Source organism: Heloderma suspectum, chromosome 2, assembly GCF_057233095.1.
Source record: "Heloderma suspectum isolate Gila_16-S chromosome 2, 16-S_ref, whole genome shotgun sequence".
In the NCBI taxonomy this organism is placed as follows: domain Eukaryota; kingdom Metazoa; phylum Chordata; class Lepidosauria; order Squamata; family Helodermatidae; genus Heloderma; species Heloderma suspectum.
This window is the reverse complement of record NC_139459.1, coordinates 385,627,721-385,643,963: the sequence shown is the minus strand read 5'-3', so window position 1 is coordinate 385,643,963 and position 16,243 is coordinate 385,627,721. Positions and strand designations below refer to the sequence as shown.

The 16,243-nt window shown below is 48.4% G+C and overlaps 1 protein-coding gene across 1 annotated transcript; it reads right to left on the bottom strand.

Moving 5' to 3' along the window:
* Positions 1–10,586: 10,586 nt before the first annotated feature.
* Positions 10,587–15,737, bottom strand: LOC146356418 (vomeronasal type-2 receptor 26-like). Its single transcript, XM_084830105.1, has 3 exons — positions 15,603–15,737; positions 13,504–13,630; positions 10,587–11,497 (listed from the first exon to the last, which is right to left on the bottom strand). The coding sequence occupies exons 1-3, from the start codon at positions 15,735–15,737 to the stop codon at positions 10,587–10,589; spliced, it is 1,173 nt and encodes a 390-aa protein (XP_084686231.1).
* Between the last annotated feature and the right edge of the window lie 506 nt (positions 15,738–16,243).

The window sequence follows — 16,243 nt, the reverse complement described above, 5'->3', positions numbered from 1 at the left end:
TGTGTAGGGCTATTTGACTTCGCAGAATAAAACCACATGTTTTCTCAACCTGAGACTGTGTCGTTATTCTGTTGGACTGGATCTGTCATCTACAAACTCCCAGAACTAGAATCTCCTCCAAACATCTGCCAAGTTGTTTTGCTAGTTTGGGGCCGTTGTCTGCTACAAATCCTGAGTTTTGTGCCACCACCTGAAGTGTGAAAATGACATAACTGTCGGCGTGGCCTGGGGAATGTGAAAATTTCCACATTCTCATATCACCTCCAAAGCCGTGACAAAGTTTTATGCTAATTTCGTGCCACAAAGTCCTGAAGCATGAACCCATTTTGTGTCGGTACCTGAATCATGAAACAGACATACAAAAGAAAGCTTCAGCTATTAGGCAGTTTATAAATGCAATACATAAAGGAAGGAAGGAAGGAAGGAAGGAAGGAAGGAAGGAAGGAAGGAAGGAAGACCATTAGGTATGGCATGGCAAGGGCTGAAAAATCCACAATGTCATATGACCTCAGAATCTATGCCAATGATTTGTGCTAGTTTGGGCCATTCGGTGCAATAAGTCCTGAGCTTTGTGCCAGTACCCAAAGTGTGAAAAGCAACTGGGCCCCAAAGTTCTTGAGTTTCCTTCCCAAAGCTTCAAAGTTTTATGAGTTCTTCATTTCTCCATGTTGGCGGTGTCATTTGTTCCCACATGGATGAGAAGAAACAAGAAAGGGAATGATCCGCCATCCCTAGCTGTCACCCTGGATATTTCAAGGAGATCCACGAAGGAGAGCCACCTTGCTGCTGTGCTTGCGGTCCATATATGGAAGGGACAATCTCCACTCAGGAAGGTGGGTGACCTCAGCAAAAAGGGTGTTCCTTTTGGAAATAGAGCAAAACTTTGAGTTTGCTTTTTCCCCCTCAACACCACATTCGTAATGAGAGATTGTCTCCTGGATCCCCCTGCCATCTGGAATTAGGTGACCGGTGACTTGATAGAGGGCCTTTTTGGTTGTGGCACCCCGCTAGTGGAATGCCCTCCCCAGGTAGGCTCATCAACTGTGATTCTATTCTAGTGCCAGGTTCTACAGCATTTTGATGCTTTGTTTTATTTTAATTGTGATTAATTGAACTTCTTACCCTATCTTTTATTTTTCTGGCTTGTACATCATTGTAAGAGTTTGTAAGTCATCCTATCCTAGCTGCTGCACCCTTTTTGGGAATAGGGTTCAACACTTTTAAGTATATTTAGAGTTCTTGCTGGTTCTGACTGAAACTCAGAATGCATTCAAAGCCCCACATACATTGGAGCCACCAGCCAAACTGTCTTACCTGCCCAGTGTGAGGTATAGGTCCTTATAGCCTCCTGTGGAGTGAGAGGGGTTCCTGGTGACCAAGATAGTAGTCTTAACCACCACAGTTCCTTCCCACGCTGGGTTGACGCTGCAGTGAATACTCAGGTGGGCAGAGCTGGGCCCTATCAGCCTAACAGAGCTCACCCTCTCAGATTTCAATGATGCATGCCAGATTGACGCGTTCATCACTAACCAAAGCATGGATCAGTTGGGAACTGTCTTTGAGTAGCAGCACCACCAGGCAAGAGGGCCAGTAGCCCTGCCACCAGGAACCTGTGGGATAAGGACAAGGCTGGCAGAGGACATGGCCTGCACTCACCTATATCATCTGAACTATTGGCTTCTCCCCTTCCCATGCCATCCCTGACCAGAAGGGGATTGCAGAAAAGTGAAGGATTCTTGTTCCTCCAAAAACATTCCCCCTGCACGATAGCTCTAAAAAGAACAGGTTTCAGACTGGCAACACATTGAACCCTTCCTCCAACCAAATTGGATGGGTGTGTTTGTGTGTATGGGGGGGGGCATCATGCTCCAACACCTGCTCATATAGGAAGATGTCATCCTAGCAAACTTAACAGGTGGCCCTGAACCAGAAAGCTTTCTTACTATCTTGCGATTTGCCTAAAGAACTGATGGGGATCTTCTTACAAAATCGTTCCTAGATTCTGGATCTATAAATGTTCTGCTCCATCAACAGGGCATTGTCTTATTTCTTATATTCCTTTCTGAAATTATTAGGATGCAGGGGGAGCTTTATAGACAGGACAGTGTTCCCCTGTCCAATTTAGGTGATGACATATTTCGGTTGGATCAGCAAAGGGGCCTGAGATAAGTCCTTCAGCGCAGGTGGGGGGAGTTTGACTAAGCAATAGGCTTGTCACAATAGGCTTGTCAATTTGTACCTCTCCTTACGAGGCACCATTGCTCCACACGGCTGCCTTAATGGCTTTCGTTGGGGCCCTCAGAATCTCCAAGCTGGTCTGGGCATCCAGAGGTGATGTATCTGAGGGGGCCCTGAGATATTCCGATGTCCGTGCACAATAGGATATTGTCCGGATTCGGCTCAGGAAATCTAAAGCTTACGAACTAGCTAGGGGCAGAGTGGTGTCCCTTCCCCTGCGCAAATGGAGGAGTTATGCCCCATCAGGGCATCAGCTGCTTTCCTTAGGTCCAAAAGTGGACCTAAGGGGGATGGTAGATGGCCCACTTTTTTGTCATCCTGATGATTCTTCCTTCTCTAAATATCAATTTTGGACTGTTACTAAGCTGCCACTGAGTACTCTTGGCTTAGGTAAATAACAATTCGGGGCACATTCTTTCCTCATTGGAGGTTCTTCTACAGCCACACCTTTGGGTTTCTTCACCAGATCAAGTGAAGAAAGTGGGCTGGTGGCGCTCCAAGGCCTTAAGGACTTGCATGCAGACATTTCCTTGATGCTAGGGACTAACCTCTTCTTTTCTGTTGCTTACTGTTCTCTTTTATCTCCTTAGATGGATGCAATGGATGTGAACACGTGCCTGTGCTCATATGTGGTCACAGCATGGTGTTCAGGGTTGGTGGAAGGGCTTCCAGGTCAAGTTGTGGATCCCAGCTTGGACTGTCCCAGTGTGCACATGTTCAGTGGCTTGACAGACGTGGCATGCAGCAGGAGGGCCTCTTCCCCACTCTATTCCATCTGACTTGGATTCCTGCATTGACCAGGGTGTTGGACTCGATGGCCTTGTAGGCCTCTTCCAACCCTACTATTCTATGATTCTATGATCTATAAGGTGTGGTGCATGTCCCCCTGCAGGTTTGGTGCTGCATCTAGGGGGCAACGACCTGGGTTGTTTGAAAGGCAAGGACCTCATCCTGAGGGCCTTGGCTGATTTCCAAGTTATCCGGCACCATTGGCCGGTAGGGATGTCAGAGAATTCCACGATGGATCTCGGTGAGGCCGAATACCAGTGCATTCAGCCCCTTGAAATCTGTCACAGAATGAAGCCCCTGCCACCCCCACCCCACGAAAGGCACGCGAAATGGAGCACTTACCTGCTCCCGTCCGCGCTGCTTTGCCAATGTAGGGATGGACGAAAGTCCCTTACCTGTTCTCGAAGCTTGCTTCGCGGTGGGGAGGAGGTGCTTCGGTTCTCCCCCCGAAGTTCAGATGAGGGGGGGGAGGCGCCCCGCCTCGACCGGCCGAAATTCAGTCTGGGGGGGAGGCACCCCATCCCTTGCTGGTGCAATTCAGGCCAGGTAGAAGTGCCCCGTCTACCCGGCCGCGAAAAAAAAAGTAAAACAAAAACAAAAACCACCCCCGTGATAGGCTACGTAACGATTTACGTAGCCTATCACGGCTAGATTTCCAAAGTCAGCCGTGATAGGCTACGTAAATCGTCACGTAGCCTATCATGGGTGACTTTGAAAAAAAAAAAGCGCGTACACAAATGGCGGCCCCCATAGGGCGCCGCCATTTGTGTAACTTATTTGGTCCCTGTCGTCTACATAAAGATTAACGTAGACTACGGCGAAAATAAGGGCAACGCTATTTGCGTTGCCCTTATTTTCGCTGTAGTCTACGTAAATCTTTACGTAGACTACAGGGACCAAATAAGGAACGCAAATGGTGGCGCCCTATGGGGGTGCTTTTTTTTTTTTTTCAAAATCACCCGTGATAGGCTACGTGATGATTTACGTAGCCTATCACGGCTGACTTTGGAGATCTAGCCATGATAGGCTAAGTTAATCGTTACGTAGCCTATCACGGGGTTTGGTTTTTTTTACTTTCCTTGTAATGGTGGCGGCGGCAGCCGGTCGAAAGACTGGCTGCTGCCCCCGCCCCTGACGAAAACCCGCTGAACCGCCGCCGGGACCCGCCGCCGGGAGGGAGATTCGTCAAAGGTAAGTCCCATCCCGGGGGGGGCGGGGGGGTGGAGAATTTCAGGGAGCTGAATGCCTTGGCACTCGGCCCCCTAAAGTTTCGGGGAGAAATTCTCTCCCATCCCTATGCGAATGGTGGCTGTCCTGCGGCCGCCATTCGCTTCCTCCTCTTCCTAGCCGTGATAGGCTACGTCAATACTTACATAGCCTATCACAGCTAACATAGGAATGCCATTTGCGTCCCTGTGGAGGCCGTGATAGGCTACGTAAGTATTTACGTAGCCTATCATGGCAGGGGGAGAAAAAACCCAGCGTACACAAATGGCAGTATCCACTGCCATTTGCGTATGCTGGGGTTCCCCCCCCCCGCCGTAATAGGCTACGTAAATACTTACGTAGCCTATCACGGCTCAATACAGGATGCAAATGGTGGCAGCTATGACAGCCGCCATTTGCATCCCTGCAGGGCTGACCAGAGGCCGTATATCTGGCTGTGGGCGGCCGGAGCCGGCCGGAGGCTCTGCGGCTTGGCCACGGAGTGGAGCTGGCAGGGCAGGATTCCGGGGGGAGGGACGGTGCACCTCCCCCCCATTGAGGATTCCGGGGGGAGGGACGGCGCGCCTCCCCCACACACACCGCAGATGCCCCTCAACATCCCGATTGGCCGGGGATAACTATATTTGGTCTTGTGTGCTCCTGAGAATTGCATGGAGGAATGTTCTGAACCAGAAGGCAATGGAAAAGGCCCATCAGAAAGTGAACCAGGAGACAGCCTTGGGGCTGCCCCAGAAAGGTGATGGGATCATCTCTCATCCAGAAATTGTTTGGATGCAAGGGGAGCTTTATAGACAGGACAGTGTGTGCCTGTCCTATTAGGCAATGAGATCCTTCTGTGGGATCTGCAAAGGGGCCTGCAAGAAGTTCTTCAGCGCAGGTGGGGGGAGACTGACTAAGCAGTAGGCTTGTCACTCCCAGTGCCTGATAGGACGGGCAATGGGGAGGAGAATAGGGATGGTGAGCATTCAGAGGCACTGTTCTGGTGATAGGTGACACCTGAGGCCTCCGCTCTGGGTTTTGCAGCCCATCGGGGAATAAATGTTACCTGTGAGGCCGACTCACCTCATCCACCCAGTGTTTTGCAGCCTGGGAGCAGTGATAGGAAAGGTCTGCCTCCCCCTAAGGGATAGCCCTGTGGGGCAGAGATGATGACCCTCCACTCCACAGGCTGTGAATGTTTTTCGCCCATTACAGTGTCAGCTAGCGAGTGGCACAGCTTAGTGCCTGTCTGAGGTTTCCCCTTTGGAGAGATTCAGTAAATGTGGCCCGACTGGCATCCAAGCACCTGTGTCTGTCTCTGCATTACCCATCTCCACTTGCAATGGTCACCATCTATATCAAAGGAGGTGCTTTACAGCTGCAAATGCCATAAACTATGCAATTATAATTATAATTATAATTATTATTATTATTATTATTAAATTTATTAATTGCCCATCTGGCTGGTCACCCAGCCACTCTGGGCGATGTACAACATAAAATAAAACAGTTTAAGACAATAAATTCTACAATAAAAAACATTTTCTAAAATACCCTAACCCACCCCAAATGCCTGCCTGAACAACCACGTTTTTAATGCACGACGGAAGCTCATTAAAGAGTGGGCATGACGGAGTTCCCTAGGGAGGGAGTTCCACAGAGTGGGGGCCACCACAGAAAAGGCCCTAATTCATGCCGTAATTTCACAACAACAGGCTAATGACACCGTATAGAATGGAGGAGAGCCACCCCACAAAAACTGATGGATGTCGGGCCCATTCAGCCTGGATTTCCCCATGTCAACCCCTCCCCCCACAGGATGTTTTCGGGGGGAGGCGTATTCATCCCTAGATCCAACCCATATATCGTGGATAATATATGTGTGCTGTTAGTGATTATTACCTGCTCCAATTCCATTGTTTTTCTTATCTCATGCTGATCTCTCATTCCTACAGATAGAAAGAAGTGAACTTCTAGAAATCCTAACCATGGAAGATTAGTCCTAGTCCATTTATCTTTTAGGTCAGCATATCATAGAACATTAAGGCTGCAATCCTTTACCCACTAAGGAAGAGGAGGGTGTGTGTGTGTGTGTGTGTGTGTGTGTGTGTGTTTCCCCTTATCCCATCCCTCTCTCCCTTCTGGCTGTTCCCTTCTGCAGCCAAAACAGACCTCGATTTTGGGGGTGGGGGACAGACGTGCTCAGGGTCAAAGGCACAGCTGGCATTTCCAGAGCATGCTAAAGACTCATTTTTCTGCACTCCCCTTCTTTCCTTGGGAGGAGGCTGGTCAATTGCAGTGGGGGTCTGGGTTTTTGCCAACCATTCCAGTGCCTTTTCCAAATCCATAGACAGAGAAGGAGAGAGGGAACTCCATTCCATCAAGCTCATTGAGGTGAGGAAGGGACTGAGCTAAAGGGCTCTTCATTATTATGGTCACGGGGAGAAAGTAGAAAGTGTGAAACTTTGTTTTTGTATCATCTATTTTATTTAACAAATATGTGGGCTCAGTAAAATAATGATTAGTGCGCCTTACCAATGCTTTTGTTCTTAAGTATTTATAGTTGAACTCATTTCAAATAAACTTCAGAGATATACAAAAAAATTCTCAAGGACCTACAACATAATGCAATGAAGGTATGATGGTTGAGGTCATTGCTTGTTATTTCCTGTTTGAATGATCAAGTAATCTAGCACCTCTGTTTTCTCAGGAACAGAATTAAATCGAGGAACTCCCCCCACCCCCCTTCCTTTCATTTATATCTCACCTTTGAGAATAAATTTCTGCCAAGGCAGCTTACAAGTCAGAAAAAAATGCTCGGGCTGTGCAGGGATCCCTTGACCCACCCTGGAGGCTGATGTGGACCTTCCACATAGAGATGCTGGAGAAAATCAAGATGGATTAAAATGAGCTTGGATTTCTAGGGGTGGATGAAACTCACCTATCTGTCCTCGAAGTTTTTCACGGTGGGGGGGAGGCGCTTCTCTGCTCCCCCTGCGAAGTTCAGGCCGGGGGGGGAGGCTTCCCACCTCGCCTGGCCAAAATTCAGGCCGGGGAGGAGGCGCCTCGCCTCGCCCGGCCGCGAACTCAAAAGTTTTTTTTAAAAAAAATAAACACCCCCGTGATAGGCTACGTGACGATTAACGTAGCCTATCACGGCTAGATCTGCAAAGTCAGCCGTGATAGGCTACGTTAATCGTCACGTAGCCTACCATGGTTGACTTAAAAAAAAAAAAAAAACCGCGTACACAAATGGCGGCCCCCATAGGGAGCTGCCATTCGCGTACCTTATTTGGTCGCTGTAGTCTACGTAAAGATTTAGCGTTGCCCTTATTTTCGCCGTAGTCTATGTAAATCTTTACGTAGACTACAGTGACCAAATAAGGAATGGGAATGGTGGCTCCCTATGGGGGCCGCCATTATCCGTACATGCTTTTTTTTTTTTTTTTTAAGTCACCCGTGATAGGCTACGTGACGATTTACGTAGCCTATCACGGCTGACTTTGCAGATCTAGCCATGATAGGCTACGATAATCGTCACGTAGCCTATCACGGGGGCGTTTTTTTTTTTTTCTTTGATTGGAATGGCGGCGGCGGCAGCCGGTCGAAAGACCGGCTGCCGCTCCCGCCCCGGACGAACACCCGCCGAACCACCAGCCAGACCCGCCGCCGGGAGGGACATTCGGCAAAGATAAGTCCTGTCCCGGGGGGGGGGGTGGGTGGAGAATTTCTCCCCGAAACTTGTTCAGGGGGCCGAACACGTTGGCGCTCGGCCCCCCGAAGTTTCGGGGAGAAATACTCCGCCATCCCTATGGATTTCTAAGAATCTGACCTGAGAAATCTGCTGCGGAGCACACCCCTCAGGCCATGCTGAGTCCATGGATTCTCAGGTGATTTTTTAAAAAAACTTTCCCTAAATGTACACATACAAATCCATAGAAACATACACAATTTTCTGCTGACGAAACATTGAATTAAATGGGGGAAAATATACTAAATGTTACATACCGAGGTAAATTATGTAAATACTTACGTAGATATTTATGTAATTATTTGCGTATTTTTCTGCATGTCGAAAAAAAGAATATTCACATCCTTCTGTGGGCAGACGATGGAACGAAAAATGCATGACAATCCGCAAAACACAGACAAAGCGGATTTTGCACAGTACATCCTTAGTGCCAAATTGGCCCTGACCTGCCTTGGGGTGATCCGGAGCAGGGCCAACCTGCTTTGGCCTCTGGATCTGAAATGTAGGGGTGGCAGAGAATTCCGCTACAGACTCCAATGAGGCTGGATTCTTTAGAATCCAGCCCCCCAGAGTCCATGGCAGAATGGACAATTCCTCACCACCACCCTGCAAACTTCATCCCGGAAGGACCCTACCTGGCGCTGGCCGGGTCCAGGTCCGTCCGCTGAGTCCTTGCGTCCGCTACGCCTGACACCATTTCTGTCCCTGGTCTTTTTGTCATAGGCTACATAAATATTTATAGGCTATGTAAAATAGGCTACGTAAATATTTGCGTCCGCTACATCGGACAGCATTTGTGTCCTCACACAGCAGCGTATTGGACGCAAGTCCGGCTGTGGATGGGCCCGGACGGCAGCTCTACGGACTCACCGTGGACAGAGCAAGCTGGGGAGGATTTGGGGGGGAATGGATTGTCTCCCCCCCCAAGGACCCCCCAGGCAGATCAGTGAGTGGGGTTCGTATACCCCTACTGAAATGCGATCTGGACACCCAAAACACCCATCCCACCTGGTCCCATGTGTCCCCCACCCAACCCCTGCCCAGCCGGACAGCCCCCTGCTCCTGCTTACCTGGACCCGGTGACAGCGCTCACAGCCATCACTGTCTTGGATGGAGTCACAATTTCAAGCAATGCTGCTTCTTCCATTAAGTAAATGGTACATAGATTGCAGCCACAAACGGGCCTAATATGCAATGTTACAGGCATAAATGGCCCATTTATGCATCTAATAATATGTAGATGGCCATTTTCTGGCTGCAGTCTATGCACCATTTACTTACCAAAAAAAGAGAATCACCATGGCAACTCCCTCCAAAATGGCAGTGGCTGTGGGCACTCCCCATGGGTCTAGATAAGGAGCAGAGGGCTTGTGTGGCTGGGCGGGTGGCAGCCCAGATTGGGCAAAAGCAGTCCAGAGCAGCCCGATGTCCTTTGAGAGTAGCCCAACCCACTCCAGAACTGGACCGCTTTGGCACAAATCACCCCAGTCTGCTTCAGGATTCAGGCAGAAACTGTGCGTAGGCCTGGAAATGTATTAATAAAAACCACTATCTCAAAATATTAAAAATAACAACTCATAATGATCAATTCCACAGGGCAGTAAATCATAGTAGGCCTATGAGAGAAAGGAGGGACAGTCCTCCGTGATCTCCATGTCATAATAAGCTATGTAAATACTTCCATAGCCTGTCACTGCAAAGAGCAGGGGCGCAAATGGCATAGCAGCCACCATATGCTCGCCTGCTCTTTGCCGTGTTAGGCTACGTAAGTGTTTACGTAGCCTATCACGGCCTAATGCAGGAATGCCAATGGCGGCGGCTACGATGGCCGCCATTTGCAGCCACAGCAGCCCGTCAGCAGCCGGAAGACAAGCTGGAGCTGCTGCCACCACCACCGCATTCACCGCCGCATCCGCCGCCACCACATCCGCCACCAGGTAGGTCCGTCCCAGAGGGGAATTCCGGGTGGTGGTGGTGGGAGGCCATTCCACCATGGACTCCGGGGGGGGGGGAGGATTCCAAAGAATACGGCCTCACTGGAGTCTGTGGCGGAATTCTCCAACATTCATAGCTGGCCCCAAGGAAAAATTGCCTCCATTTGCACAATCATCATCTCAATTTGCACAAATGGCTCAGCCTCTGAAACAGATCAGAGTCAGCACAGAGACCTTGTTAGCTCCTTTGTCCCCTGATCTCTGCTGAGCTGGATACTGAAGTGATGCGCTCTGGCCCTTTGCAGTGATGGTGATGCTACTGTAACACAGGGGAGACCAGGCCAACAGTTCCCTCCCCTTGCCAGGATCTCAGCTGACAAAAAGAGGAAGGCGTTTGGCCCTGCCACATGAGTCCCTCTTTCAAGACCAGCCCTGAAGCCTTCCAGAACCTCCTAATCCATAGCTTTCTTTAAAAAGCAAACCATGGGCCTCAATCATGCATCTTTCTCTCCTCAACTAACAAAGAAGAACACACTTTTCCTTTCTTCAAAGCTAGAGCGATGTGACCCCCAAATGAAAAGGTTACAATTTTTTTAGGGGTTTAGGAACTATGGTTCTTATCTGATCCTGGTCAATGCAGACTTCTAACCCCTCTCTAGTACTAAAGATCAGATGCCATGCTTGGTTTTCATCATAAGATGCTCCTTTGTATTCAGGTCAGGTCTCAGTAAAATAATGTAGCACTTGGGAAGAAAGATGCAGCCCAGTAAGCCAGCACTGGAGGCCAAGATAGAGAAGACCTGCACAGCTACCATGTATTTGCCCTTCGTGCTCAGGTAGGAGGGCACAAAGGAAACCCAAACACTGCAAAAGACCAGCATGCTGAAGGTGATCAGCTTGGCTTCATTGAAGGCCCCAGGCAGATTCCTGGCTAGGAAAGCCACCGTGAAGCAGATGGCAGCCAGGAAGCCCATGTAGCCAAGCGCAGTATAGAACATCATCACAGATCCTTCGCTGCATTGCAGGATGATCTGTCCAGGCTGAGAGTGCATGTCAGAGTCAGGGAAGGGCGGAGAGATGCCCAGCCAGATGGAGCAGATGACAACCTGGACACTGGAACAAGAAACTATGATGGAGTTTGCAAGACTCTTCCCCAGCCATCTCCTCACTTTGTTCCCTGGCTTTGTGGCCAGGAAGGCCAGCACCACAGTGATCGTTTTGGCCAACACAGAAGAGACAGCAAGAGAAAAGATGATGCTAAATGCTGTTTGTCGGAGAAGGCAGGTCTCTTTCTTTGGCCAGCCGAGGAATAGGAAGGAGGACAAGAAGGAAAGCAGGAGGGAGATTAGGAGAATGTAGGACAGGTCCCGGTTATTAGATTTGACTACTGGAGTTTCTCGGAATTTAATGAAGACGACTAAAATGAAACCTGCTGTTAGGGATAAGAATAAGATGAAGGAAGTCAGAAGGATCCCTAACGTTTCGTTATAGGACAGAAAAGTTATATCCTTGGGGACACATTGATCTCGGTCCTTGTTTGGATGCTGATCTTCTGGACACTTGTTGCAATGGTCTGCATCTGAAAAGAAGAAGAGTCACTTCAGCATGACCAACATCAGGCATGCATCCACAACTCTTGGTGTTCTCTTACATTTTGAGCAAGGATGGGGATGAGGGAGAATTCAGGAAAGCAGAATCTGTAGCAGGGGAGGGAGAGACACCAATGTTCCCTGTAGAGGACCAGCATTGTGTTCAGGAGATACAATCTGTGTCCTCATCACAAAAGCAGGATCTCAGCTAGTGTGGCCAGGAAGGTGCTGTGAGGGACCATGGGGCTCCTGCAAGTCAGATTACACAAAGCTGGGCTAGATGAGTTAATTTGGTTTAAAGACAGGTTCCTATTTTGTTTAAAGCCAGAGTAGCAGCTGTGTGTAGCTAAACAATATTTCAGGATAGTATCTATGTGGTTATCCTATTTTTTAATCTAAGTCATAACAAGCAGGCCAAAGCAGTAAGCCCTGTGTCAAGGAGCACCCTAGCTGCCTCTTTAAGGCCCCTCCAATAGTCAACACACGACACAGACAAAAGGCATTCTTTCCAAGGCTTTATTCCCTTACAACTTAATGACTCTTTCAGATGCTAATCACCAGCGACTAAGCCAGGAAATGCACTGGGGTAGTTAGCAGAGCAGCCTAAGCTCTGGGTAAGGCAGTTGGTCCCCATTTGAAGGGGAAGAGTGGGAAAACTCTGAACTTATGGGCTATGGAGAGGTCCTCCCTCTTACCCGGGGATCCTCGGGACGCAACCGTTGTTTTAGCACCAAGCGGGCAGAGTGCCACCTCGTGGCACCCTCCATCACGCACCACTCCCTCCATCTCTGCCAAGCATCCAGCAAGATCCCATCCCCCGCTCTCTCACTGCTAGGGTCACTATCTCTCTCAGGAATGCAGGCAAGAGGAATCTCTCCCTGCCGCTGTGCCTGTGAGAGATGAGTGAGCTCCTCTCCCATGGGTGATTGGTCCTCCTCAGAATCAGAACTATTCTGGGGCTCTATGGGCTCAGTATTCTCCCTGACATCCTGTCGCAGAGCAGGCTTTGAAGGTTGGTTTCCCCTGTCAAAGCCCAACACATCACCTCCGTCATCATTCTAGCTACTTCCAAGGGCGGTTCCCTAAGTTTCACACCCAGAGTAGGAATCTTTCATAAAGTCTTCTTATCTTTCCCCATCATGGAAAATTATGATGAAGGGGTTTACAGGTGTAGAAGGATGAATCAACACTGGACAGGAGAGTGGCCTGATTAACAGAGAGTTGGGGGTTGTTGTGGGGCAGAGGTTTCCAAAGTTTGCATCTTCAGCTTTACACCGTTTTCACATCCACTTTTCTGCCAAGGAACGCCTGCATGTCTGCCACAGAATCACAGCACATTGCAGACAATTCTCTCTCTATAATGGTAGACTGGCCTATGTTTTAATGACATCCCTGCCCCAGTCATGTTAAATGCAGAGCTTTTTTTGAAGGGAGTGCCTTCAACCAGGGAAAAGAGGGTGCACTGGGCACAGTGGAGGCTGTTGGCCCCAATTTAGGTGGGTCTGTAAATGCATTCTGAATTTCAGTCAGAACCAGCCAGAACTCTAAAGGAGCTATCAACAGTGTTGAATGCTATCGCCAAATTGGTGCAGCACCTTGGATAGGATGACGTACAAACTCTTAGGGTGATGAACAAACCAGAAAAATATAAGATGGAGAAGAAGTTCAATTAACTGCATCCAAATGTGGTCAAATGGAGAAACCTGTCGTTAAAACCAGATTCAGTCTATGTACTGAAATGGCCGGGCAAATAAAGACATCTTCATCTGGCGCTAGAATGGCATCACAGTTGATGAGCCTTCTTGGGGAGGGCATTCCATTAGCGGGGTGCCACAACCAAAAAGGCCCTCTATCAGGTCCCCATTCACATCATTTTGGATGGCAGGGGTATCCAGAAGACAGCCTCTGATTACAAATGTGGTGTTGAGGCAAAAAGCCAAACTTAAATATTTGCTCTTTTTCCCAAGGGAACAGCCTTTCCTCTGAGGTCACCCACCTTCCTGAGTGGAGATTGTCCCTTCCGCACATGGAGCGCAAGCATAGCAGCAAGGTGGCTCTCCTTCCCGGATCTCCTTGGCGTATCCAGGGTGACAGCTCTTGGCACACCTGGAGTGAGGCACAGTCTAGCGATAAAGAGAAGCAGCAGCAAGGAAAACATGTTAGGAGTGTTTGTCTCTATGGTAGGGATGGGTGGATTGACTGGATTCCCTACCTGTCGTTCCGCAGGGGAATCCGCCCGCAGGGGGAGGCAATCTGTCCCTCCCACCAAAATCCATCCAAGCTGGCTCCGCTCCGCATCGATCCTGTGTAGCCAACCGCCAGCTCCGCTTCGCTGGCAAATTTTGTTGAGTAAGTAAGTAAGTCTCCAGACGCAAATGGCACAGTGGGCAACATTTGTGGCCATAAAGCTGGTAGATTAGCCTAAATACCGCCATTTACGGCTGCATTTAGGTTAATCTACCAGCTTCATGGCCACAAATGGCATCCACTACGCCATTTGCGTCTCTGTTCTTTGACATGATAGGCTACGCAAATATTTGACTCGGCCTTAGGTTGAAGCAGTGCATAGCCCTACTAGACACCCAATATGTATCAGTCTCATATTATTGGAGATTAGCAGAAGCAACAAGCCCAAAATGTGACACTAATCATTTCCCCCACCTGGTTAAAATACCTGGGCCATACAATGGTTTCCGTATGAATGGTGAGCTTTGTGCGGGTGGATGCTTGTCTCTTCACGCTCCCGATTTTCACTCTACTGCGAGTCAAATTGGGAAACAGCACCCAGTTAATGAATTCAAAGTCAGCTCCCAGCTCCCCATTCTCATCCAGATACAGTCCACTCACAGAAGCATTAGAAAACTGGACATCTCTTAAAAAAGTGTGAAGCTAGAATGACAGAAAAACCCGGCAGGCTTTAACAAACATGAAAACACCCCAAGTGAATCTGCAACAAGTACAGTATCAATCTACTGCAAAGACACATGATTTTATCTTCAATGTTGTGCAAAAAAAGATAACCATTCTTTCCTGAGGAGTCCAGGGGACTGTTTCATCAGGAAAGTGCATCAATAATCTCTGGATGACTCAGAATAACTCCCCACAGAGGCTACTTGAGGAGGCAAAGGAGGCAACAAAAAAAACCTCTGTTTGTCACTGGCATTGCCACACAGTATGCATGATTACGTGCTGTAACATATGCACAGTCATTTCCATCCTGAATCTTGCACCATTTGAGGCGGTCAGTGGCAGCTGGTGGGTCCTATTTCAATGGGGCTGTGAATCTGCACTGGGTTTCAGTCAGAACTCTACAGGAGCTATCCAAGGTTTGGAGCCCATTTTGGGACAAGGCTGAGCACTTTGGATAGCTCCTTTAGAGGTTGGACTGGTTGTGACTGAAACCCAGAGTGGACCCACACCCCCACTGAAATAGGTGCCACCAGCCTCTACTGGTGTTATTTTTGCAAAAGGAGAAGGGAATACCTGCCATGGCTGCAGCCTTTGATGTTCCAGCCTGACTCCTCCCCCCACCATCAACATCCGTTTCGATCGGGATGAATATGCAGCATCTAAGGCATGTGCCACAGCTTGGACACTGTTGTACGTACTGAAGCTGTCTTGAGACAGGGCTCTCTCCATCTCCTCCTGGGGCAGCATGTCCAGTTGCTTTTTCTCTGTGCATCTTGTCCAACGTCTCTTGGATAACACATGCTGTGAATAGAAACAGTGAAAGGCTGTTTTCCAAAGCTGTGCAGTAGCCAAAGAAAATGGTTCGTAGTAGTCATATTTTGTCCTTTTGGGGGTCTTCATTATGGAGGACAAAGAACCATGGAGGAATGGAAACATACGAGGTCTATCAGACAAGATCATGTTCATGTCCTGGGAAGATGTTGTGATCCAGAGTTTTGCCCTAGTTTGTTTCATTTCAAGTGTTCTTTGTATACGGATCATTGGAAGAAAGCCATAGTGAGAGTCCACATAGAAAACCATTACTTTCACTGTTGGCCACATGACCGGTAGTTCATTCCCAGACATTTGGTGCATGATATTTCGTGGTAGTCTTTTTAAGAAGGCCACACAAATCCCATGGCTGACCATGAGGGGTGTCAAGGCCCTCATGAACCTCTCTCCATTGTCAGTGTCTGGAGCATAAAGGCCAATCCATGTCCATCCGAAAAACAGGAGGAGCTGGACGATCCCCGGGTACTGGGTTTCTTCTTTTGGTGCCATCCGGTAGACAAAAGGGAATTCTGTTTTATCATTAAGAACATGTGAAACAAAGCCATAACTCATCTAGTAAGGAAATGAAAAGCCTAGTGTTTAGCATGGTGGTGGTGGTGGCTGTTTTAGTATATCATATGGTTTTGTTTCATTCTGGTGCTGGTTTTTAATATGGTTTCATTCTGCACAGTTCTCTTTTTGCTTTAATTTTCATACATTGTTTTTTTAAAAAATAAATAAATACATAAATGGACAAATAAACAAAAGAGACATCATATAATTGTCTACCAGATATTATTAGTATCTAAGAAAATGCATGTCACTTTGATAGTTGTGGGGTATATGTGGAGGTGGGGTGCCAAAATTCCCGAAGGATCCCTTTTGGTGCAGCCATTCTTTGTTCGACTTGCCAAAGAAGTACACTGGGTTCCTTGTCAGTGGAAACCAAGCTACTCCACCCAATCTGAAAACAACAGCATCCCAAGGGCACTCCCGTTCTTTCCCCCATCGGAGCG

What these genes read in the sequence shown, in the direction of transcription:
- LOC146356418 (XM_084830105.1), bottom strand. Translation starts at nt 15,737, where the DNA reads ATGGCACCAAAAGAAGAAACCCAGTACCCGGGGATCGTCCAGCTCCTC. An exon ending in GGGCCTTGACACCCCTCATG is followed by an intron (nt 13,631 to 15,602) that starts GTCAGCCATGGG and finishes CTTTATCGCTAG; the next exon opens with ACTGTGCCTCACTCCAGGTG. An exon ending in GACAATCTCCACTCAGGAAG is followed by an intron (nt 11,498 to 13,503) that starts GTGGGTGACCTC and finishes TCTTCTTTTCAG; the next exon opens with ATGCAGACCATTGCAACAAG.